Source organism: Gopherus flavomarginatus, chromosome 12, assembly GCF_025201925.1.
Source record: "Gopherus flavomarginatus isolate rGopFla2 chromosome 12, rGopFla2.mat.asm, whole genome shotgun sequence".
Classification (NCBI taxonomy): Eukaryota; Metazoa; Chordata; order Testudines; family Testudinidae; genus Gopherus; species Gopherus flavomarginatus.
The window spans coordinates 46,381,381-46,407,317 of record NC_066628.1 but is presented as its reverse complement, the minus strand read 5'-3'; the positions used below and the strand labels follow the sequence as shown (position 1 = coordinate 46,407,317).

Genomic DNA, 25,937 nt, shown 5'->3' with positions numbered 1-25,937 from the left:
TTGGGCCCCTTATACCACCCAATTATTTACATTCCAGCTGAGGGGATAGAAAGTTTAACACCTTGCACAGTATACTTGTTACACACCCAGGGCCATGTGTCCGTGGCAGTGCACAAAGCATCGTTGTATGGGTGAGTGCCTACGTGTCACAACGTATGATTGCACCTTTCTCAATCTGATATAGTTAGGGCACTGGAGTTTAATCCCATCTCACATCACGCTTCCTGCTTTACCAGTTTGTGCTTTCCTCACTTAGTGTCACTATTGTGCATTCAGGGCTTGGCTGGCCATGATCTACATCAGTATTAACTGTGCAGAGCTGTAATCACAACATCTGGATGCCTATAGAGATTATGTGAGCCTTAGTTTATGCCCCTGCTTTTTTCTTAGAGCCATTCAGTGCATGTTTATTGGCAAAATGGACATTTAAATAATTGTTCAGCTATGAACTATTTCTTGGCAAGATGACTTGTGTGGTAGCGTACTAAGTGAAGCTTCCATTGGGCGATCTCACTGCTTTCCAAGGCAGGGTGAATACTATCTCCAGTTTACAGATAGGGAAACCGAGGCATAGCAAGTGTCTGCTAACTTCACCTAGTGAGTTAAATATCAGAGTTGAAATAAAGCCTAGGTCTGACAGTCTGCTTTTGTAGCCACTAGACTTGAGCTTAGTCTCCAGTACATTTTAGAAGAGGAAAAAGTAAGAACAGTATTCCTAATATTTAATAATCCATCTCAACCATGAGTTTTCCTAAGTAGCTCAAAACTATTGCAAATACAGCATAACAGGTTTTGCAGGAATGGGGAAGTAGTTTTCCTAGTGGTTGAATCCACAAGTGAGTGTATTATTATGCCTATGTATTTGTGGAAAACGGAATGTGTTCTATAGTTTCTAGAACACGAGGTTGCAGGAGAACTGAATTATCTATTCTGCAGTTAACGGGATATCTGCCATCAAGAGTAGGCCTTGGTTCTTGGTAAAGTCTGGTACCAATCACCAATAGCTTTCCCTGCATGGGGCACCCCCAAAGAGGGAGCTTTCTTGGCAATTCTAATAATAAAGTCACCAGCTCCATTAAATAGTGTCAAACACAGTTTTGCTTAACCTGTGGTTTAACTGTCTACTGGAGAGCAACCTTTACTGGGTCTTTGGGTGGTCACTTAAGAGAAGTTTCACAGTAATATAGTTGATAGTCATTAACTTATCAAGGAAGTTAGTAGGGACTTCAGTTTAAAAGCCAGATGGCAGGATATGGCCCCAGTGTACTTCAGTTTTTTCCTGCTGTGAAACAGGACTATTGAATTCTCTCAAGGTATTCTGCAGTTTAATTAACATTTGTAAAGCTATCAGCCTCACATGCAAATTGCTATTAAGGCACTTGTTGTGTGCACCCAACTGTCACATAAAAACTCCACTACTAGGGTGGACAGTTATATCTGCTTTGGGTTGAAATTTGCATATATGACCAGGCTAGTGGCTCCCTGTAAATGATGCATTGTATTAGGATCTACTAATTTTTCTATCATACTCAGTAGCTTCAGGGTTAGAGCAATACACTATAAACTAATTAGCACACATTTTGTCTCTTGCAGCTCCCTGGCAATCGGAACCAAAACTGGATACAGGCTTTTCTCCCTAAGTTCTGTGGAGCAGTTGGACCAAGTCCATGCAAACAGTAAGTCTGTTTTGTCTTGGTGCAGCAGAATATTGGATGATGATAGGCTCTAGTTTTTATTACTGCACTTGTGATCTGTCTCAAAGGAGCAATTCCATTTGGTTAGCTTTCCTACTATAGCACAGACAGTATCTGCCTCTACTGTATCCTCACTGGAGTAGAGCTGTGCTAGTTACAGCCATGTTTAAAGGGACATTGTCAGGTTAAAAAAAAAAAAAAGAAAAAAGTCAATTGGAAACACATTCTTACCCATATTACTAATACCATTGTAGGTTATTAGACCTGAGCATTTAAGAGCTGATTCACGTTTCACCATTAGATTGTGAGTTCACGCTTTCCAGTGTTAGACTGAATGAAGTGCAGACACTAGTCAGTCTTGCTTTCTGGTAGTTTCATATCTCAGTTCCTATAGGTTAGCTCAATACAACTGTTGTCTGAGTTGCAGACACAAGATGACTTAAATGCAAATACTTCCTTTAGGATCAGTAAGTTTTAGACCCAAAACTTCAGCCGTCTACCTTAATTTAATATTAAGAATAAGGGTAGGCTGCCAGGATTTCTCTTTTAGGGACCCATCTTATTTATATGGAGATATACCGATCTCATAGAGCTGGAAGGGACCTCGAAAGGTCATCGAGTCCAGTCCTCTGCCTTCACAGCAGGACCAAGTACCATCCTTGACAGATTTTTGCCCAGATCCCTAACTGGCCTTCTCAAGGATTGAGCTCACAACCTTGGGTTTAGCGGGCCCAGTGCTCAAACCACTGAACTATTCCTATCTGGTAGGGACTCGACTCTGTTGAGCAGCTTTTTTGTTGCCAAACTGTATATAATGCAGTTTTGTTTGCTGAGATCAGACTGCATTATAGATTAGATTTAAAAATGCTCTAACCTAGATGCTCTGCTAAAGCCCTTTAACCTTGTTAGACCACAGTTTAGCCTTATGCATACTGATCTGCCGAATAGATCAGCCAACTTGGTTTAAGACATTGAAGTCCTTCATAGGCCACCCAAGGCCCTATGTCAAATTACACTATTTTGTCAGCCAGATTGGGGGCCACCTCCTAGAAACATGGTAGTCCCAACAGATAGAGCGATATTTCAGTCACACAGCGTAGCTGGAACCACACAGTGTTGCTGAAACAGGCTATAATCTTGGACTTCTGCGGCCTTCAGGGACACAGTTTGGTTCCTCTAACACTGGCAACTGGAAGAGTGTTCCGATAGCGTCACAGACTACAGTGTTGTAACAGGGTCCCCCAAATGGAATAAGTGACAGTGTACAAGAGACCTTAGAGAACAGGCTGGCTGGCATACTTTAGGGAGACAATCCTGATCCATGCTAGTTAGAGAGCCCATAGTAGAACCTTGCTATCTCCAGAGTTGCCTGTTGTTTTTACACCCCACTTAAAATATTGAAATCCAGCTCAAGCACAAGAGTAATATTTAAACAAGATTAGAGCTAGCATGGGCCTGCCCTCAGTGTGGGTCAGTGCAGGGATCATGTAGAATATTCGCTGCCTGCAGCTAGAGTGAAAAAGGAAGAACTTCTCCCAGGTTATCTGGGTGTATTGGGGAGGAGGGGCGATGGTAGTAAGAGAAAGAGCTGTCTATATCAAGGGTTCTCAAACTGGGGGTCAGGACCTCTCAGGGGGTCATGAGGTTATTACATGGGGGGGGTCATGAGCTGTCAGCCTCCACCCCAAACCCTGCTTTGCCTTCAGCATTTATAATGGTGTTAAATATATAAAAAAGTGTTTTTAATTTGTGAGGGGGGGATCACACTCAGAGGCTTGCCATGTGAAAGGGGTCACCAGTACAAAAGTTTGAGAACCACTGCTCTGTATTTACAGGAAGTCAGCCAAAGCACCATGATGGCTTATGGCCACTGAGGGGGTGGGGAGGAATAGAATAGCCTATGTCTTATCTTCCTTTAGGCCATCCCTTTCCTCAGGGAGCTCAGAACAGTGCAGTATGTACTTACAGGAAATAAGACTATGCCCTGCTTGTCCCCTGCCTCAGGGAGTCCTGATCAGTTCCCTCACAGATTCATCTCTTCCCCTGTAAGGAGCTTCTCTAACTCCCTCCCAGGACATGTATGTCCCTGGATTAAGGTAAACCCCTGGGAGGCAGGCCTCATTCTCCTCTATATCCTGTTCTCTCCTGATTAACTACAGCTGGAGGGCCCAAGGGAGGCTAGTCATTGGTGGCAGGTATTGCAGGTGCTAAGTTCCTGTCGCCAAAGGAAAGACCAATCAACCCCTTCCTGTCTGGGCCAAGTGCACCCCCCAGCGGAAGGCCTAGCTGCAGCCATGCCAAGGAAGGGTAATCGTTAACAAAAGGAGAACTGCCATGACTAAGCACTAAACCCTTCAGCTCCTGAGCTAGGCACAGTGCATGGGGGATTTGACTCTTAAAGAGCCAGACCCAAGATGAATTTAGCCTTCTCACTGTCTTTTGGCTGAGCAGATGAAATCCCGGATGTTTACATCGTGGAGCGCCTCTTCTCCAGCAGCCTGGTGGTCGTGGTGAGTCACACCAAGCCTCGGCAGATGAACGTCTATCACTTCAAAAAAGGGACGGAGATCTGCAACTATAGCTATTCTAGCAACATCCTGTCCATCCGGCTGAATCGGCAGGTAAGGGCATCGATTGCTTGTGCATTAATATACAATAATAGTCAACTAAGTCTAAACGCAATAGGCCCGACTCTGTCTTCCGTCGCTCTGGCTTTAGGTCGTTCTTGCTCCATTGACTTCTGTGAGGTTTTTCCTTTTCCTTTAGCCTTACACTCTCCTCTGTGCAAAAAGGAGAGGTCAGAGAGGCACTTTCACAGCCACTGGTACCCACAGGTGATCTACGTCTTGAACTACTTTCGCCCTTAGACTCTGTCACTCAGTTACATCCACTTAACAACACGTAACTTGCCTCCCCTCTGAATACGACTCAGGCATGTCCCTTAGTGAAATGTATGTTTTAAATACATTCCTTCCAACATTTCCTTACAATAACTCCATGTGGAATGGGATGCTAGGTCACAGCAAAATGTTGCTGGTGAGCTTTGAATTGGAAGATGATAAATTAGCAACAAACAGTTAAACGAAGCTGTTCTGATTCAACAAAATGGCATGCTCCAAAGGCATGTAAACTTTTTTCTACAACATCTTTTCCCTGAATGCCATGCTCTAGCTTCTGACCTACAGTGGCATCTTTGTCACAGATAATGTAGTCAAAGTTAATAACACAACCCTGAGTGTAATTTGAACTGCCGGGCCTCACCTAAAGGCTTATGTCTCAAATAGCATCCATCAGCAGCTCATAGCCTCGCTGTGGTTTTAAAGGTATAGCTTGTACCCGAATCATGCTGAGGAAAGTTTTGAATGTCCTGCTGCACGTATCCTGTATCCTAGCAGCTCTCTGTTGTTATTTTTTAGGATGTAAAGTCTTCTTTTTTCCATAATCTCTTCCAAAATACATTATAGATTATAAAGAGTGGCGTATATTACAATACAAAAATAAACAGACTGTATAATTGTATATAATCAACCGTTTCTAGGTTAGCAATAGTGAAATCTGCAGTAAGCATCTCCAACAGGCAAGCCCTGTCTTGAGTTTCCATTAAAGTTTTGTCTGATCACAGGCTCCCTATAGCTTGTGCTATACTGTAATTAACTTTGTACTAAATTAATTTCCTCACTGAAATGTGTGGTGGCAGGTAAGAGTAGCTGGTAAACTCATCACTTCCTTTGGAGTTCTGATTTATGTATTGCAAATGTCAGTGTAGTTCTAGGAGCTCAATGTTCATTTTGGTGGCGCTCACTCCCCTGTGCAGTCTCATGGGCCAGAAGGATGCCATGGAAAGGAAGGATGGTACATTGGTTAGGGCACTAGCTTGGGACTTGGCAGACCCAGGTTCATCGCTGTGTGACCTTGGAAAGGTCACTTGGTCTCCCTGTGCCTTAGTCCCCTAGCTGTAAATTGAGCGTAATGGCACTGTCCTGTCTCCTGGGGGGGCTATGAGGATAAATACATTAAAGACTGAGGTGCTCAGACATCATAGCTAGATGGTGTAAATGTCAAACATGAATCTGAGGGAAGATTCTAATGATAAGGTCACTGTCCTGAGAAGCTAATGCTCTAGCCTAGGTGGATGCAATACAAAATGGTTATGACCCAGCACTGAAGAACAGACCGTACCAGGTCAGCACAGGAGAAATGAGCAAAAAGGAGTTTTGAAGGCACGGGAGGGTACTTTCACATGGGATGAGTGCTCTTCCATACCTAGGGAATGATAACGCACACCCTCTCATGCTTGCCATTGGGCATAACTGTTTATTTCACATCAGCTGTCATTAAAATGTGTATACAGTGTAGCCATGCTGGTTCCAGATATTAGGGAGACAAGATGGTCTTTTATATTGGACCAACTTCTGTTGGTGAGAGAGACAAACTTTTGAACTGGCACAGAGCTCTTCAAAGAACTTGTCTTTGAAAGCTTGTTTCTCTCACCAAGAGAAGTTGGTCCAATAAAAGATATTACCTTCCCTACCTTGTCTCCTAAAAATATGTGAAGCAGATTCATCTAGATGTTTGCAGGATGCTATGGGACAGAATCGCTGGCTTACCCAAATATCTGAGAGCTCGTGCACAAAAATGTCTCTAAATACCAGGGACAAGGTGGCCCAGCTCCCTCAATATGAATGCATTTTGTTTCCATGCATTACAGCATGAAATCAATACAGCCTGGGCCAAATTTATCTGTGGTGTAACTCTGACTTCAGGGGACTAATCTAGCCCCTCTTGCAAGTTAATCTACTGGAGATTAGGTTATGCATTCTCTGTGTTACTCTGAAAACCCTTGTCTTGGACCTGAGTATGGAAACCATACTGCACTGGAGAAAGTCCATCGTAGTGTGAAATCCATCCAAGTGAGAGAATGACTGTCAGCCATGGAAGTTTAAATAAGAACAGATCTCTTTGGGCAAACAGTTTTATCTTTTGATTTGATCTCTTAGTGGAAAATCTTTGTTATTCAAACGGAAGAATTCATTTGAATTAGACTCTCAATTGCTGTTGATTCATGGAAACACTTTATTTCCAGCCCTGTTATTACTTGCACATGGTGAAAAACAAGATTTTTTTTTTTATGCTGGAGCAGGGGTTTGTGCTTTTGACTAGTGAGAAGCAGTGTTTGTATTTTAATGAAAATTCCCTGTGTTTTCCTTGGATCTCTTCTTGGCTGCAGTCCTGCTGCCGAATCCTTTTGATGTACTTAGCAGAAGAACACTCATTCCTCCTCAGTGTGCAGGTCAAGATAACTAGTCTGTTTGTTGGTATCTAAATGAGAGTGTAGAGGAAAGTGCCGTGGAGCAGTAAGCAATAGAAGTGATGCATTCTACACAATGTACATTGTATTGATGATAGTTCCGTCTCCCTCACCCCAGGAATTACTACACACAGTTCTAAGGCACCACCCCCCAGCATCTGAGCAAGAAGTGCAAACGCCGCCTCTAGCTCCTCATCCATTTCAGCTGCTCAAACCTGCCCTCCTTGGGCCCAACTCTCCATTACCTGTCCCTTGTGCAGTGCTTTACACCAGTGCAAAGTGAGGGGCAAACACACCTAGTCTCTTCTGGTTGCATTTGATGCTGGTGTTGTCTGCTCAAGGGGCAGGGCAATGGAGAATTAGGCCTTTTGTCTGAAACTCTCCATGGACTTGTTCAGGCCTCCCTCCCTGCTCCCGCCACTCACCCAGTGTTTGCCTTCTTAGGATCTTTTTCCTCTTGGGGCAGGAAATTTCTCGTCCATAGCTCCTGTCACCTGGAACAGCTTTGTTGTATTTCTGCCCCTCGGACACTCCATCTCACATCTGAAAACCTATTTGCATTCTCCCCCACACACACGTCTCTCCCTCTGCGTCTCTCTGCCGATATATCAACAGCATTGTATTGTAGAACTCTGTGAAGCCTTGAGACGTCTTTGCCTCTCATACACTTAACACACTTTATTTTCAAGTCTCCGTTATAAAGTTGAGGGTTGTTCTTTTGGAAAGTGCCATTGAAATTATGCTAAATGTAAACCTCCCTGGAAATCCTAAATGGTTTTGGGAAACAAAGCATTGTCTGCTGTGGTTAACAAAAATAGAAGCTTCTCTTATAAGAAGGCTTTGATTTCAAGTAGCATTGGTTGAGCCTATAGTTACACACTGAGGACAAAGTTTTCTAATGTCGGTGTCTAAAGTGAGTCACTAAGATCCAGATGTAGACCTTAAATAAGTGGTCTGATGGCCAAAGGGATGGAAGCACCTGTAGTTGCAGACACCCAAGTCTGAAGGTTCTGGCCTCACCTTTTAGTGCCAGATTTTCAGAGGGGCTAAGCATCTGCCATTTCTCTTGATGCTGGGTGGAGCTGCAGGTGCTGAGTGCTTTTGAAAATATGCCCTCAGCTGCCCAGAGCTCCCTCTCTGTTACTCATCAGTGCAGAATACATTGGTGACAAATGTCTGATTACAGTGCCACTGTTTTGAGGAACGGTGCTGTGATTAGGGCCCTAATGTTAACATCATGACAGCACTAGACACAGCTTTGGGGAATTCATGTGTTCCTGGCGATCAGTGTTGGGAGTGGTTTCAGGCTAGGTGGGCGAGTGGAAGAACTGCACAGTCAGATGGAGATGGTGCAGATCACATTAGCTATCATACCCTATCCTACTGCCAAGATAAAATGTTCCACCTGAGCAAACCAGCCACTCTGTAATGTGTCCCCCCTAGTCGGAATTTGAATGCAGTTGGCTATGCCATAGACCGCCATGGAGCAGGGAGCAGAAGATGGATTCCTGCTCCCTGATTCCAAGTTAAAAGGCACCCATGAGTGGCAGGCGCTTCTTTTGGAAGCGGTGGGAGCCTCATCACTTGGATGTTTTCAACTAGATTGGACAAAGTTAGAGCGAGTGTATTGTAGGGAGCAATGCCAGGCTGTGGAGGAAATAGACTAGAAGGGATCTAACAGCCTCTTCCCCCTCCAATTTTTATGATTGTAAAGTGTCTTGCTACTAAAGAAGCCACAAAGAGAGAAATGTTAAAAGGAAAAGCCTGGTTGGGGTGGGGAAGGAATGAAACTCCGTAGTACTATGAGACCATCCTCATGCCCACAGTTAAGGCTGCACCCAGATAATCCCTACCGTTCGCACAGCACTGTACACTTGCAAGTGCTCTTTAAAATCAACTCTCTCATAAAGTCAAGGCAAAGAAGATTGGGGGTCTAATCCTGGTTCCAAATGCAGGCAGTTCTTTGCAGTCATGTGGTGCAAAACTGAGGGCTTCTCAATTGCAAGGGATTTGAGAGGATGATCTTCGCCTCTCTGATCCATTTTGGAGTTCAGAGATGCCTGGTAACTCTCTCAGATTGCAAGGGCCTGAGTGAAAGTGTGAACTCTGCTGTGAAAGACAAATGTAACTGGCATCTGCTGACATGTTTTGTGTGTGTAGGGGGAGGGTTAACAAGTTGTGGTTGTGTACCTGTCAACTGTGTTGTTGCAGAGGCTGATTGTTTGCCTGGAGGAGTCAATTTATATTCATAACATTAAGGACATGAAGCTTTTGAAGACAATCCTGGAAACCCCTCCGAATACAACAGGTAAGCAAAGGAGATCGGATCAAAGGAAACTAATGACAAGCTGGGTGTTCTGCAGAGAGCTCCGCAGATTTGAAACTTCGCTGTAAGAATTTAAATCAAGCCAGTGTCAGCATTCTTACTAACGCATTTAGTTTAGTGTTGAGAATTCAGAAATGCATTGAAGAGAGTAAATATCACCAGTGACCTGTACGTGTGAGAGGAGCCTTGTCTCAGCAGTGCAGAACTGGGGGAGCGGGAACCAGAGGTGGAGAGGGTGCACAGCTGAATGGGTGAACCGCACCAAATTACAAGGAAATAACTTCATTGAAGGACTCTGGCAACACTGCTAGGACTCAGTCTAACTGCATTTATCTCAGTGCAATACCCCTGTTGTAGATTGTATAATACATGGCTGCCTTTAAATTCCCAAACATGGGTTGGCTACAATCGACACACTGACATGAGTTATGGTAAAAGGAAAGAGATTTGTTCTCTGAGTATTAGATTTTTAGCTGAGGACCTTGGAGGTACAGCATCCAGGATGCATGTATCACGGACACGTCTGACTGCTCTAACCCCTAAATCTATACTGGCCTACACCAAAATCTCTTCCATAGCTGACCTCCACCAGGCAGCATTCTGTCTCAAGCAACCACTTAAAAATATCCCCAAAATATCCCAGTATAATTGAATTCAGCCGTACAGTCAGGTGGCCCTGACACTCTCCTCTCCCACATCTTAACCTTCCTGGAATTTGCCTTTATTTTTAGATAAAGTAATAGTCTTAAGGCAGGACCATACTTAGACTTCACCCCATGAGATCCTTCCTGAATGGGAAGATTAGAATTTCTCCCTTCAGGACTCCCTGCTCTTTCTTCTAGCTGTCTTACTTCAGAGATGCTGCCAGCCTTTTGTGTTCCTGTGCAAATGAGACCCAGCTGCTTTTGCTGACAGGGTGAGTCAGCAGAATAGCTCTGCACCTCCACACAGGGTCCTGTAGCTTGACACTTGATTATAGACTTCTAGTTAGATCATGGCCCAGATTCTCTCCAGGTCAATGTGGACCCTAACAGAGGCCTGTGGCAGCCCAGGAGTTGTTTACTATTGTGGAAAGTCCTTGCAACTACTCCTCTGCCAGGGACCTGCATGAGGCCAGCCTCAAAAGTGTACAGTGCTGGGCGGGGAGTGGGGTGTGGCCAGTATGTCTAGGTACTGCACTAATTCAGTTCATCTCTCTGAGCAGCCTGGCCACAACTTAACGCTATTCCTTGCCTGTGGCAACCTCAAGGGAGGGTAGGCAGCAGCAGAACCCACCTGGCTTCTCTCAGCTGAATCACCTCCTGTCCTCCTTAGGGGAAATCCAGCTCTACATCCACTAGCCAACGATTTATTTTGGTGGTGGGAGGGTAGTCTGCAGTGGCTGCTTAAGGTGGGTTCCTCTGTACACTGTTCTGATGTCACAGCCATGGATTGTGGCATCTCTCATTGTAGAGTCACTGATGCAATTCATCTCCATGGAACAAATGCCGGGCTCCTTGGCTTTCCAGGGATACAGTGCCTGGCCCTCCAGAGTGACCTACTTCAGTCCCTTCACAGATGGTCTCTTGCTAAGGATTAAACATACTAAAGATTCACATATAATTTAATGATATTAAAAAAAAAAAAATCCCCCAAGGGACACAAACACCCAGGCATGCCGCTGTTCTCTAATAGCTGGAAAGGGTCATCGTTGTGCTTCAAAAGCAACAGCACGTGATGATAACATGGATTATCTGAGATGCCAGGGCAGTCAGTCAGTATATTGATGAAGGCATCGAGAGGGGGTTTGCCGCATACAGGAAACCATACACAGCCAATGCAGAGCTGCCCGGGGGGGGGCAAGAGGGGCAATTTGCCCCGGGCCCTGCAGGGGGCCCCCACGAGAGTTTTTCGAGGCCCCGGAGCAGGGTCCTTCACTAGCTCCAGGGGCCCCTGCCGCCGAAGACCCCAGGCCCCCTGAATCCTCTGGGTGGCCCTGAACCAGTGTCCTTGAGTTGGAGGGGAAATGCTCTCAATAACTCTCTCCACAAACTCACTGCAACCAAGTGTTGGCGAAACAACGTTTCCTGCCACAGTTCCACAGAGAGGAAGGTTGCGTCTGATTAGTGTTGCCTTCTCCGTGACGTTTTGGCAGCTTTCTCAGCACAGGTAAATGCCCTGCGAGGGTGAGTCTGACAGTGGTTTTCGTGTGCCTGAGAGAGCCACCCTTGGTCGTTGGAGTGGGAGGAGAGGGAATACAGCCCTATTCTGCAGACGGGGGAAACTGGGGCAGGAAGGTGAACGAGTCCCCCAAAGCCCCAGAGTGAATCTGTGCCAGAGGCAGAAAACTGACTCCTGATTTCACGGTGCTCACATCCATTCGAAGGCTACGAGATTGTGTCCGTGTGGAGCTGTAATTAAGCCAGTTGCATTTTTACCAGTGATGTCAGTTGCTCAGCTGTGGGATGGCTGCAGTAGGTTGACCCTGGCAGAACATTCTGCTCTCACAGGGAAGCCTCTTCCAACTGGCTGTTCTCTTGCAGAACTTTCCCTGGGCCAGGAAGAGCCATATTGCCTGGAGACTTGAACTCAGCCCATCTCTGATTTTTGTTTCCCTCCTCACTCTCAGGGACTGTAGCATCAGGCCCGGCCTCTGCTTCAGTTTCCCCTTTGTGGATCCAGTAAGTGCATCGAGGCTCTCCTGTATCAATTGACACCCCTTCATGGGTTCTGGTTTATGAAACTAACAGCACAGTTCAATTTCAACTTAAGTCAAACTAGTCTTCCCCTGACTCCTGCAGTCCCTTTGTGCTCGGGGCCACCCTCAGCCTGCTCAGTTATGCTAAGGACTGGATGGATCCCTGGAGTCTGACAGTCCTTGAGGTAGCAAGGAGCTCGCCATGTTTGCCCATCCTGAGCAGCACCCAGATTCTGGGCCCATATTTGCTTAGTTTGGGAGCCCTTCACTGTGTAGTGTGAATACTCTGAGATGAGATTATCCTGCACCATAGGAAGGAGAAATCAGACAAGTTGCACATCTAGCTCAGTGGCTGGGCTGCTCTTTGTGCCTTTAAAGAGGTCAGCTCTGTATATTTGTATTCTTACCTTTCCCTGGCCTGGTTTCCTGTTTGAGTCTTCCAGACAGGCCTGTAGCAGGGCATGATTGACTCAGAACTCAGCTTCTTAAGCTTGAAAATTCTCTCCGTGGTTGCCTTCAAACGGTAATGACTGATAGTCAAGGCCTTCTTTTGGAGGGAACTCGTTCCTTGTCTCTTTGGCCTTTTAGCTGCATTTATTATGAAAAAAGATCAAGGAAATACCAGAGACTATCTCCTCCCCCTTGATCCCCAAAATCACACTCTTCAGGCTTTATCAGCTGCCTTGTATTATTTTAAATGCTTTTCCCACTGCTGCCAAGTTTATATGGCTGCAGCTCACCTCAGGCCAAGGTAGAGCAGTGACTAGCACTGTATAAATACCCTAGATTGATAAAAGGATATCTCAGGTTATTGGATGCTGCTGTAACTCTGGGGCTTTCGTTCAGTTATAAACAATGATCTGAAACACTAGCTGCAGCTAATCCTGCACTGCTGTTGGGCATTTGCCAAGGCAGTGTCCTGACATGACCGGCCCCATGAAGTGTGTCTGGGAGGGGAGGTGCATTTCCTGTTCGGAGAGCTGAGCGCACAAGCTGGCTGGATCTGAAATAGCCTCTAACTTCGCAGTCTCCCCCACATGTGGCACCTTCCTAGCAGTGCTCCGTGAGGTTTTACAAACCTATTGAATCAAAAATCCATGTTCTTGCAGGGCCAGCAGTCCCCTACGTTCTAACAGCAGCTGCGGTGTGTGTTTGAGGGTGACAGCATTGGTTCTGGAAAGAACCGAGGTTCATTTCAGCACATGGGCAGAGCAGGCAGGGATTGGCCGTAGGCCGAGCGTGCAGTATCCTAGAACGAACCCTGCTACCATCTGATAAGCATCTGGGCTCCTGTCCTGCAGCAGACACTCCCCCAAGAGGTGGCACGTGAGATGGGCTGGCATGCCGTGTGGTGTACTCTGCACAAGGTCCTGCAAGGCTGCAGCCAGCCCTGAGAACAGGCTTATAGGCACCCAAAAGGGAAATGAAGACCTGTTACTTCAGCTACCCTTGAAACTCACATGAGGGTAGGAAAGATGGTCTAGTGGATGGGGCACTAGATTGGGACTCAAGATCTGGATTCAGTTTCCAGCTCAGCAACAGGCTTCCCATGTGAGCTGAGGCAACTCACTTAATTACCCTGTGCCCCATCTGTAAAAAGGGGATGCTGCTTCTCTGTTGCAAAGGGGTGTTGTGAGACTAAAATCCATTAGTGGTTGTGAGGGGCTTGGATACACAGTGACGGGGTCAGATAAGGACGTAGCTAGAGAGAGCCCTTTGAAATATTGCAAGTGATTTATTTTCTCCATTCCCAAGGGTGGTAATTTAGATGAAGGGGAAGAAACTGGACCCAGTATTGACCTCTAAGAAAGAATCCTCTTTAAAAGCATCTTGGAGGGTTATCGGCGCTACCATCACATGCCAGTAGGTGTCACCAGAGTTGAGGAATTTCCTAGTGAATTCCAGCCCACCCTTAGGGAAAGCCCCTAATGTTTCCTGTGGCTGGACACTCCTCCCCTGAAGCAATGGAGCTTGAAAATCCAGCATTTCTGTTGCTGACTGTAACCATTCCGTTTTTATTGTGTGTGCTCACCCTATACCTGACAGCATGTTTCTTTGCCTTCATGCCTTGCTAGGTTTATGTGCACTTTCTATCAACCATTCCAACTCCTACTTGGCGTACCCTGGCAGCTCGACTATTGGGGAGATTGTGCTTTACGATGGAAATAATTTGGTAGGTGTGAAGTGACTAGAAGGTTTCAGGGCATGGACATGTGGATACTTCCGTGGACAGAAAATAATCTGTGTTGGTAAACAAAGACCGCTACAGAAATGCCCAACTGAGCTCTTTTAATAAAAGAGAGAGAGAAAAGAAAGTCCACATAACCATACTGCACAGATATCGACCACTAAGATTTGGGGTCTCCTCCATGCCTGCTCATCTGGACATGGCACGTGGTTAAACTAATTATCTGACACATGCCCAGAGCAAAAGTACTGAATTTAAGATCAGTGTATTCATGGTCTAGTTCCTTGGTAAGGAGAGCAACCTTCATGAACCTTCTGAACGTAGTGACCCAGGAGAAATGTGTCATCATGAAAGGAGCTAGAGGGCAGAGAAAGAAAAGCCAGTGAGCAACTTAAGCTACTCTGGTGCATGGCGTATAGTGAGAATTATTAGCAAGTCCCCAGTCCTCTCTTGCCAGGGCTTCCGTGGGGTAAAATCCCAGGAATAGGTATTGTCTTGGAATATTAAAAGTTCTGCAGAGACTGAACTGTCCCCAGAGTTCAGGGCTGCTTTTGCCTAGGTAGGTGCCAAGCATCAAAGGAGAAGGGTAGGAGAGCAATCACTACATTGTGGCCATTTTGAGATGTGTGAAGCACCCATAACTGCCAGAGGAGTTGTAAGTTCTGGGCACTACTTGGAATGAGGCCCAAACTTGCTTTTGTAACATGGTGGCTGTGGTAGGAGGAGAACTGAGGGTGAGGTGGAAGGAAGCGTGAGATACCTCCTGGATTTAGCAATAAGCTCAAAAGGCACATCTTCAAATCAAGTGTAATTGAGTATGGAATGTGTCATCAGAGAGCAGGTGGGGCATCGCACTTTGGTTTACATTCCTGTTACCTTTTTACCAACAGAGAACAGTCTGTACAATTCCTGCCCATGATGGGCCCCTCGCTGCAATAACCTTCAACTCCATGGGATCGAAGTTAGCAAGCGCTTCAGAAAAAGTGAGTGAAAAGCCCACTGTGAACAGACTCCTTAATGCTTATGGGTTTGCGGAAGATCCGCAGAGCAATGCAGTATTTGGATTAGATTGTTTGTTTTTTGGGGAAGAGGTATCTTTCTGTGTTTCATGACCAGGGCTGCCCGGGGGGGGGGGGGGAAATGGGGCAATAGGCCCCCACGAGAGTTTTTCGGGACCCCTGGGGCGGAAGGACCCCCTGCTGCTGAAGCGGGACCCACCGCCGAAGTGCCAGGTCTTCGGCGGTAATTCAGCAGTCGGGGGCCCCATTGCGGGTCTTCGGGGCACTTCGGCGGTGGGTCCCGGAGCAGAAGGACCCCCCACCGCTGAATTACTGCTGAAGCGGGGGGCCCCCCGCCGCCGAAGACCACAGGCCCCCTGAATCCTCTGGGCGGCCCTGTTCATGACAGTGAAGCTTTAGTATTGATTGAGGGGAGGAAGGGAGCTGGGGGAGCACAAACGGAAGAAAAGCAGTTGTGAGGAAGAGATCTGATTTTGCTTTGCACTGATCCTTGGGTGGGAAGGTGGAAATGGCTTTTGCATGTTCTGAACTCCCCAGAGACAGCATTGAGGAAGGGGCATGTTTCTTTTCACCCTGCTTGCTGCATGACCTTTATTCTGCATTTTTACAGGGCACTGTCATTCGTGTATTTTCTGTACCTGATGGGCAAAAACTCTACGAATTCAGAAGAGGAATGAAGAGGTCAGTTCACTTCTTAAAATTATTGACAAGCATGCGAAGGGATCAAGTAACAACACGTTAAATACGTTCTCACTGCAGACATTCTTGACCATGTAGGACCTTGGGTGCTTCGGCATATGTTGCTGTCCTTCTATAGGAACGTGATAGTGCTGCGTACCTCCCCCATTTTGTCTCTGGCAAGCTGAGTTGCACAGTTCAATTGCTTGCAGAACTGGGTGATTCCAGAGAATTGGAGGCAAATTGGACACGTTGACTCTCTTCTTTGTATAATCTCCACTTGAAAGGTAATTGGATTTCCATTCTAAGTAATGACGATACAATAGTTATACCATTCTACAGAGATCTGATTCTCACTTTGCCTGGGCTAAGTGGGTGCTAAAAAGCTACCCTCTGATTCGGTTGGGTTTTATACCCACATTGTCCAGAGTAAATGACAGTGCCCTGGTCTAGGCTACAGGTAGGTGAAGATAAGGCAGCTTACATCGACCTAACTCTGTAAGGGTCCACACTAAAATGTAGCTCCCGCTGGTGTAACTCGCTCACTGCACTTACTTAACTCCATCTCCGCAGGAGGTGTAGTGCTTAGGTCGATGTAGTTAAGTTGACGCAGTGTCAGTGTAGACACTGAGCTGCTTACACTGACTTTCAGAAGCTGTCCCACAATGCTGCACGCACACTGCCAGTTAAATCAGTGCGAGTGTTCATGGCAAGGACATGCACCACCGACACAAGGAGCAAAGCTATTTTAATTACCACGGTGGCTGTACGTCAACGTAACTTGTGTTAGCTTAATTTTGTAGCGTAAACTTGCCCCTTAAGGCAACAGGAAATCAGCCCTGTAGAACTAGCAGAGCGGAGGAAACTAATGTGCCTCTGAATTATCCAATGCCTGGCTCAGAAGAAGTTTGAATAATATCTTTGGGTTCTTCTCCACTATTAAGGCCTTGCTGATACTAGGAAGTCATACTGCTTAACTATACCAGCATAGCTTATTCTTGTACAGGAAGGAGAATAAGGTCTGCAGCCATAAGACCTTTTTATCCTGGGATAACTGCATCCACACAAGGGATTGTACCAGGAGAACTCTATTTGTACCCTGTAATCAGGTGCAGACTCACCCAGCGGCGCCTCCTGCTGGTCATCCCCAATACCTATGTGGGCCTAGGACCAGGCCCTGCAGCCTGGGGAGTTGCTGGCCTGGGGCTTCCCAGCCCCCAAGGCCTTTCCCCAGCCCTGCCTCACTCTAGGTCCCCGGATGAGTTCCCCAGCAGCCAGGCCTGTCTCTCTCTCCAGTCAGAGTGAGACTGCTCAGCTTCCGGCTGCCCTGGCCTTCTTATAAGGCCTAGTTGCTCAGTTTGAGGCGTGGCCCCAGCCGCAGCCACTTCCGCCAATCAGTCGGGGTTTTGCTCCCTTCCGCAGCTCCAGCCCTCTGCAGGGCTTTTCCAACCCCTTCAGGGCTGAGCGGGTGTTCACCCCGCTACATACCCTGACCAGTATAGTTCTGCTGGTACAAAATCTGCACAGACCAGGCCCCAGAAATCGCGGGTGAAAGCAAGGGGCATCCCCTTCCCTCTGAGCAGTAAATAGAGCAGCTCTGAGCACTCTTTGCCTGCCCCATGACAGCACCACTTCATGCCACAAAATTGTCCCACCTCTTGCCTTCCGTTACCCAGTGTTGCGTGGCTGGGAGATGAGCCTACGTAGCCCCGTCACTCTTGGCAGTTTCCAAAGAGGCACCGTGCCGCTCCTCCATAATCCTAGTACGGGGTGCCGGAACGGGGGCGGGCAGGTGGCCATGGCCTCATCACTTTTTACCGGCTGTAAGGGTGAGCGACAGGGGAGAGAGGGTGGAGAGGGGCGAGTGGGGAAGGGGGGTTTTGGGGAGAAAGGGCAGGGCCTCGGGAAGGGGTGGCCCAGAGGGCGGGGCCGCGATTCAGGCGCCAGTGGCCCCCTCACTTTTAGGGAGCTTCTGCTGCTCCTGCCCTAGTAGTGGGGCTAAGGCCACATCTCCACTCTAGGGTTGTGTTTAGCCCGGCCAGTCAAAATCATGGTTCGTGCTAAAACGTTGCTAATGGGGCTTCCCTGGCAGTGTAGCCAGGGCCTAGTTGGGCAAAATGTCTCACCAGTCTCTGGGTCCTCTTCTGTCAGTGGACAGGATTTACAGATGGCCGGGTGTGGGTGCTGCGGTGTGTCCCTCTTGGTTGTGCACCATTCGGTGACAGGCCCTTTGTTTTCTCTGCCCTAGGTACGTGAACATCAGCTCTCTTGTGTTCAGTATGGACTCGCAGTTCCTGTGTGCTTCGAGTAATACCGAGACTGTGCACATCTTTAAACTGGAACATACCACAGACAGGTGAGAGGCTCTGAGCTAAGCCACTTGCCCCAGAGGGTATGTTTCCCTCTGCGGGGGAATGAGCACACGTTACTGTTAGCATGAACTAGGCCTCGTGCTTTTCCTTCCGTGACACTGGCAGCAAACTGCCCCTTTGGCTTAATAGCCTGAGGGACTTGCTGCTTGGAAGAGCTCTCTGCTCTCTCCTGCTGTTGGCTGGGAAGTGATGTCAGCACCCCAGGTTCACCTCTAGCCTCCTCGCTCCCTGCCAGTGTCTGGCCGTATCCAGCAAGGTCCCCCTTTCTCAGCAGGATGCTGCTGACATCAGAGTTGCTATAGCAAATCCAAGCAGCGTTGCTAAGGAGCTGCTCTGTGCTTGTGGCTGGACGCAGGGAGAAAGGTCCCACCGTAGGCAGCAAAGCAATTAGCCGGCCACCAAGTCCATGGAGTTTGCCTGCTGGAAGCATTTCCACCACCTGTGGGCACTTCTTGTTATAACTTGCTGCCCCGGCTGGTATCCTGGACGAATCCACTGTAGGAACACGTTGGCTGCAAGCATCGTCCCCAGCAAGGGGAATGTTTAAATCTGAATAGAAAAACACTGCTAATCCGTTACTGAGGATCTGCTCTGAGGCCTTTCCCCTGCGGTGTGCAGAGAGGGCTTCAGCGCAGAGGTTGCAAATGAGGTCTTTCACCTGCAGTCTGCAGAGAGGGCTTGGTGTATCAGTTCCCATAGAAGCTGCCTGTACAGACCAGCATGGTGTGAGGACAGCTTCCCTGCCGTACAGCAGGCTGGCTGCATGTTGCCATAAGGGTGGGAGTTCTCTGTGTCTCACATGGCGGGCTCCATAGTGCTCTCTGACTGGCATCGCCCGCCAGCAGGAGGACTGTCTTCAGAGACACATTCCCCATGCAGCTCTGATGGGACTAGTGCAGTTTTAAATCAAGCTGTGGGGGGCAGTGTGGCCTACTGGATAGAGCACTTGTTTGGGACTCAGGCGACTTGGGGTTCTATTCCTAGCACTGCCACTGGCCTGCTGGGTGACCTTGGGCAAGTCACGTCATTGCTCTGTCTGGGCTGGTCCATTTGAATTACACTTTAGCAAGCCTGCATTAAAGTAGGTTCCGTTTTACTGGCCATATCTAACACTCCAATCCTGCAAGTCATTCTCTGGCAGGAGTGAGGGGTGGAGGGTTTGCACAAGTTACCAGCAGGACATTTTTCTTTTGGTGCAAGCAAGTCATGGCTATTGGGTAAGGGGGGTTATGCAAAGACTGTTCAGGGAACTCTTGTGATTCAGCTTGCACAGGCTGGCAAAAGGAAGATGCCTGTATGGTTGTTTTAATTTGTATGTACATTTTAACTAGTCCTGGTCTCTGTTGTTTTGTTGATGCTAGTTGTGGTAGCTACTGCACATAGCCTCAGTGATGGGTGTTTTATTATCCCCAGCCGGCCAGAAGAGCCTCCCACCTGGAGTGGTTACATGGGAAAGATGTTTATGGCTGCTACCAACTACCTCCCTGCTCAGGTGTCGGACATGATGAACCAGGACCGAGCCTTTGCCACTGTGCGCCTGAACTTCTCTGGACAAAGGAACATCTGCACGCTGTCCACGTGCGTTGGAACATCTGCATTCTCTTCACCCCATCAGCTGGCAAAGGGTGCTAGACACAGAACACAACTGGGCTGTTTCCTGATGTGACACAGGCAGAGAAGGGTGGTGTATTAGCTTGTTGAAGGTGCATTACTGCACATAGGTTACCTACAACAGTCCGCTCAAGGGATGTGGCAGGCAAAGGTGGAGGTGCAGATTAGGTCTTCTGCACAGCCCTTCCTTAACTTTGGGTGATCACTGAGGTCTTGTCTACACACCAAACTGCACTGCTTAGTTAAACCAGTGCAAACTGTGTGTGGACCCTTTAAGGCTATGTCTACACTACAGGTAACCCGGGTTGGATGGGTTCAGACATACCCCATGCCTGGCCTCCATTGCAGGGCTTTAGCCCCTTGTCCTCCCTGCTCCAGTGCAGAGTGTCACTGCCCATCATGGGGGATCTAGAGCAGTGGCAATGTGCGAGGTATGTATGTGAGGATAGCAGTCGGATCCTGGCCATGGCTGTAATTTCATGTGCTACCACTTGAAGGGCAGGCAAGTGTCCTAGTGGAGACGCCCAGCTCTGCATTCCTCCCACAGTGCACTGCTAGCACAGAGATCCATGTCTTTGTTTCTTATTAGGATTCAGAAGCTGCCACGACTGTTAGTTACAACATCAGATGGACACCTTTACATCTACAACCTAGACCCTCAAGATGGAGGAGAGTGTGTCTTAATTAAGAAACACAAGTAAGCACATCACAGGTGCTCTGAGCCACTGGGCCTGGCTGATTCACCGACTGGTCTTTAAAAAGGGAAAGTTCATCCTAAGGAAACCGAGACACTAGGATTTAAAAAGTGACTAGATTTTGGGTGCTCAACCTGAGGCTCTTTGAAGGAGTCTGATTTCCAAAGGGCAGATGTTACGCACTTCCTGCCCCTTCAGGTGTCTCCAGCTGAGCACCCCGACATCGAGGCATCACAATCACTAGCTGCTTTGTGAAAATCTCAGCCTGGAGCCGCTCTGCTTTTGGATAGGGGACATTTTCAGCCCACTTCTTCGGAGAGGTTTGTTCCTCTCTGAAATTCTGGGGCCCTGATCTTCTACAACTGAAGCCAAAGTACTTCCACTGCAATCAGATCCTCTGGCTGGAGAACGTAGTCCATGCACTGGAGAGGCAGGAGTACTGCCTCTCTGGTGCTCTAGAACTGATCCGGGAGGAGTGATCGTGCAGGGCAGTACAGGGAGCTCCCATAAACACAAATAGCCGTCTGGCAGAGTGCAGTCTTCTCCTGGGAGATTGTTTTAATTTGTATGTCCATTTCAAATGAATAACCCCAGAGGGTTACATAGCTATGGATAATATTAAGCCTTTGGAGTGGAGTGGAAGAGATGTGTCTGTCTATCTGCCTAAGCATTGTCTGTTAAACCCACAAAACAAACACATGTAAAAGCTGAGTGCTGAGCATGCTCCAGCATGCCTGGCTAATTCAGACATCAGTGACAATGGTCTTGCCATGTACCTCCTGCATAGCGCAGGCCCCAGATGGGCCGTTTCAGGTTCATGTTTGGTTTCCTTGTTTCTGTGAGCTCCTAATGTTTTTGTAGCAGGGTTGGTATCTCTCAGAAACTTTGGATGAGTGTGTTACTTAGAAGCTCATTATCCGTCACTGTGACCTGTACAAGGGCGTTGTTAGAACTGCTGCAGAGGAGAGGAATGGACAGGATCAAAGCTAACTCTTATTTCTTCTCTTGCTTCAAAACAATCAGCCTGCTCAGCTCGGAAAAGACAGGCGAGAACAAAGAAAATGACCTTCGGCCTCCATTACCTCAGTCTTACGCAGCAACCGTAGCCCGACAAAGTACGATGCCTTCATCTTCATCCATGCCAGGTGAGCACATGGCAGGTGAGCTGGGCTTGCCGCAGGGGCTGGCATCTCTGAAAGGGTGACCAGGTGAAAGCTTCTTGTAGCAAAGTCAGAATTTTTCTCCGCAGAGCATCACTGAGCAGAGGCTTCCCTGGCACTGGACTTTCCATGTTGCAGCCCATTGAAATGACTTGGGATGTTTTGTTCTGCTTCACCATCTCCCTGTTCCTGCTATCCGATCCATCCAAGCTAATCCTTATGCTCACACAGTGTCCTTTGGGTCTCTCAGGGCCCTCTTGCACTGATTCAACTACAGAATGGACTTTCATTGCAATCAAGTTCATTGTAAGTTCCATGGTGTTGTCCTTCCCCACACCCCATGTTTTATTATGGTCACCAATTTCGGAAAGGCCAGTGCTCATGTATGCATGAGGCAGAAGGTTGCTCTAGTGAGCTGAGCACAGGAGGGCATCGGGAACATCTACATTTGAATTTCCTCTCTAATAATGACTCCCTCTGTAGCCTTGAGCTAGTCACTTAGGCCTGGTCTACACTGGGCGGGGGGAGGGAATTGTCGATCTAAGTTAAGCAGCTTCAGCTATGTGAATAATGTAGCCGAAGTTGACATACTTAGATCTACTCACCGGAGTGTCTTTACTATGTTAAGTCATCAGCTAACGCTCCCCCGTTGATTCTGCCTGCGCCTCTCCCTCTGGTTGACGGGAGAGTGCTCGGCGGTCTATTTATTGCGTCTAGACTAGACGCAATAGATTGACCCCCGCTGGATCAGTCGCTGCCCGTCGATCCAGTGGGTAATGTAGACAAGCCCTTAACCTCCTTGCGTCAGATGACACCATCTGGCCCGGGTGTGTTGTGAGGTTTAATATAATAAATCTGTGGAGCGCCACAGTGTATTTCAAAGAGCTCTGAATATTAAAAGCACTGTGTAAATATTCAGTATTACTCATCCTCCTCATTTGTAGCATTGAGCCCTGTGGCAGCACGTCGGTCTGTAAATCCCTGTGTCTTTCCCCACCCTTCTCTGGAATAACCACCACACCCTGTAGTAGATTCTCCCTGTTCAGAGCTTTGAACACTTTCCAGACCTGAGCTTGTGTTTCATCCTTGCTTGTAGCCAGTTTCCAGTACCTTGGATCTGTGCTATACGTCCAAGAACCTTAAACAGTATAAATAAGTGACATGTTGAGGAAATCATTCTTGGCTCTAAAGAGTCTGGTCTTTCGATTTTCAGGAGTGAGACAAACTGATTACAGTCAGTTTACTGCAAAACACCACGTTGTTTTCCTACTTCACAGGGGTGTCCTAATGATGAATTGGCTAATACTTACAATGCTTTGACAGTAGGGAGCACTAGCTAATGCTAAGCATGATTAATAATGAGCAAAATTATGCTGCAATTCCGCTGGGAAGAGCAGTAACTATATCCTCACTTGCATTACAGTTTGTTACTGATAACAGTTGTCAGATCTGTGTCCAACCATTGAGACAGTGGTTGTCCTGAAAAAGCCATCTCCATGGCACTGTGTCGGGATCGCTACAAATTCTGTTGAAACCACTTTGCCTCTTCGACAGCTTCTATTGAAACCACTTTGCCTCTTCGTACAGAAACTAGCTCTAAAATGGTGCAGGAGTCCAGGGGGTGACTGCCCTCTTATACTTCCTAGTCATCAAGATTTGCATACACACTAGCCAATAGAACAAGATTTTTATTACAGGGACCTGGGCTTGCTCTAATGGACTCAGTCACCTTTAACACATCTCCTCCCCAGTTTAAAATAAATGATTCCATCATGACAGCAGCCTTGCAGAACATTATATCTAAGGTGATCAGAAATAATCCTAATTAAAAACACAAAGCAATATTTCAGGGTTCTAATTCTTGGGAATAAATCAGCAAGACCAAGTCTCTGACAAGCTTTTACCAAAACATGGAGTGTGATTCCTTAGCAGTTTGTTAGCATCAAGCAGTCTGCTTACTTTCCTTATGCAGAATGCATGCCAGGGAGAGTGAGTTTGCAGGGGTGGGTGTGCATCTCTCCATGCACTCGGGCACAACTTCTGTTAATATTTAGTGGAAGTTGCCCATATCCACCGAGAGCAGAAATGCGTCCTGTACAGAGGTCCTTTTACAGGATTTTCTCTTTTATTAAAGGTTTCAGAGTAGCAGGCGTGTTAGTCTGTATCCACAAAAAGAACAGGAGTCCTTGTGGTACCCTAGAGACTAACAAATTTATTTGAGCATAAGCTTACGTGGGCTATAGCCCACTTCTTCGGATGCATAGAATGGAACATATAGTGAGGAGCTATATATATACACACATATTAAATACATTCTTGGCATTATCTCATTGCTGCAAGGCGCAAATGTACTTTAAGCTAGATCATTTGGTTGGCATAATTGAAGAAACGAAAAGACAGTGAAACCGTATAAAGCATGATTACAATTTAAACTCTTTCATTCTCTTTGGGAACACAAGCTGGTGTGATCATTTCCCTGGACATTAGTCTGTACAGCATGAGACCTAGTTTACTATTGAAACTGATTTATTTGTTAAGCCTCTTTCTTTCGTGCATCCTACAGAAACAAATGCCACATCTTTGAGTTCTTCCAGGTCTTCTGTATGAATGACTCCTATGCTACAGCTGCGTGGCTGTTAAAGTTACTGCAGCAAATTACCCAAGCCTGTCTTGGTTTGCCTGTGGTGGGAGGCAGAAAACTTATTTTGCAGGCGCTAATTCCTTAATCCGTTCCCCAGACTACTGGTGGCAAAGACAGCACCCCACCCCACCCCCAATTCCCCAGCTCCTTTGCCAAACTGCTGCCGAAACCAGCTCTGAGCTCAAATGCAGTGAGAAAATGGTGTCTCTTCCTGCTCAGCTCTGAGCTTCTTGGATTCATTTGTCCTTAGTCTTTTGCCTTTCTTTGTTTGTACAGGTTACTCAGAAGATGGGGGCGCCCTGCGAGGAGAGGTTATCCCAGAGCACGAATTTGCAACTGGACCAGTGCGTCTTGATGATGAGAATGAATTCCCTCCTGTGAGCATTAGGAGTCCTTAAAACGGCAGTACAGCCCTCATGCTAAGAAGAAAATATTAACTTCTTACAGAAGAGATGTTGTTCCCTTTCTCTAATGTGCCCTGATCCATTATCAAGCCTATAACAGCTATGTTACAGGGACACCGCCAGGTAGTTTACGCCCACAGCTGTGCAGCTAGGGATGGGGCTACAGCCTACAAAACCTAACATTAAGTAGAGAGAGGGCCAAGCAGATTCCCAGTGTTTAAGCACCTACAAATGTGGGTGAAGTTTGAATCTGGATCTGACCTTTAAATCTTGGGCCTGTCTCTCATATTAATAGAAGTAGCTTTAACTGCAATGACGGCAGCATTTTAACAAAAATATTATTATCCCCAGCAGTATTTTCAGTGCAAACATGTCCCAGCATTGGGCTGGTGCAGCTGCAACTTGAAATGACCAGAACAAAAGTAAAATTGAGCCATCTTTTAATTCCCAAGCTGAGTGAAATGCAAAAAATCCCAAGGGATGCGGAATCAGAGGGGCAAAGGGGGTTAATGCCACCACAATGGAAATATGCGGGGGAGGCTGATCTGTGCTTCCACGCTGGCATGCCGTTCTCTATACCATGCACAAATGCATGAGGGGTGGTAGAGAGAGGCAGTGAGCAGGACCCAGGATCCAGGCAGGAACACACCACGCGCACAAACCATTTAGACTAAGTAGCTCCCCATGCAGAGCACCCATCCCACTCCACAATCTATCGCTGACACTCGACTTCCCCACACTGGCCCTGACTTTCCCCTGCTCCCCATGTAGAGCATTTCTGATCTGCTGCCCCATGCCCCCAATGCACAGAGTTTCTGCCACCTCTGGAGAAAGCCCAAACCTCCAGCCCAAATGGGGACAAGCGTACTAGAACTTAAAATCCATTTCCAATCTTTTAACAATTATCCGCATTAGTCACCAGAGGTAAGGACACTTTTTTGCTTTTTAAAACTGACTTTGAACCTGGCAGTGTCTCTCCAGCTATGTGATCTAGTATCCAAACACTATGTTGTTTGCTTAACATTTGAGAGGGCAGATGTTGGTTACCTGCGATGATAATTTATAGTAGTTAGCAGTAGTTAGCAGCCTCCCGATAATGGTAACACCCTAATACACCAGGACACTTTGACTTGACTAAATTGTTGCAGCAATTACTGTGGACAG

General features: G+C 47.1%; 1 protein-coding gene across 2 annotated transcripts in view; it reads left to right on the top strand.

Annotated features, from left to right (window-relative positions):
• The window catches only part of WIPI1 (WD repeat domain, phosphoinositide interacting 1), a 34,274-nt gene that overhangs the window by 1,813 nt on the left and 6,524 nt on the right, over positions 1-25,937 (top strand). Inside the window, exons 2-13 of one of the 2 annotated variants that reach the window (XR_007769039.1) lie at positions 1,594-1,676; positions 4,146-4,315; positions 9,214-9,310; positions 14,081-14,178; positions 15,084-15,176; positions 15,823-15,893; positions 18,139-18,246; positions 19,676-19,840; positions 20,463-20,570; positions 21,592-21,713; positions 21,818-22,034; positions 24,646-24,743. Coding sequence is in view for 1 of the 2 variants with exons in the window: in XM_050921106.1 (XP_050777063.1) it covers positions 1,594-1,676; positions 4,146-4,315; positions 9,214-9,310; positions 14,081-14,178; positions 15,084-15,176; positions 15,823-15,893; positions 18,139-18,246; positions 19,676-19,840; positions 20,463-20,570; positions 21,592-21,713; positions 24,646-24,746 (1,216 nt within the window). In the remaining variant the exon portion in view is untranslated. Of the gene's footprint in view, positions 1-1,593; positions 1,677-4,145; positions 4,316-9,213; positions 9,311-14,080; positions 14,179-15,083; positions 15,177-15,822; positions 15,894-18,138; positions 18,247-19,675; positions 19,841-20,462; positions 20,571-21,591; positions 21,714-21,817; positions 22,035-24,645; positions 24,747-25,937 lie in introns of those variants that run through there. The other variant, XM_050921106.1, reaches the window with a different exon arrangement.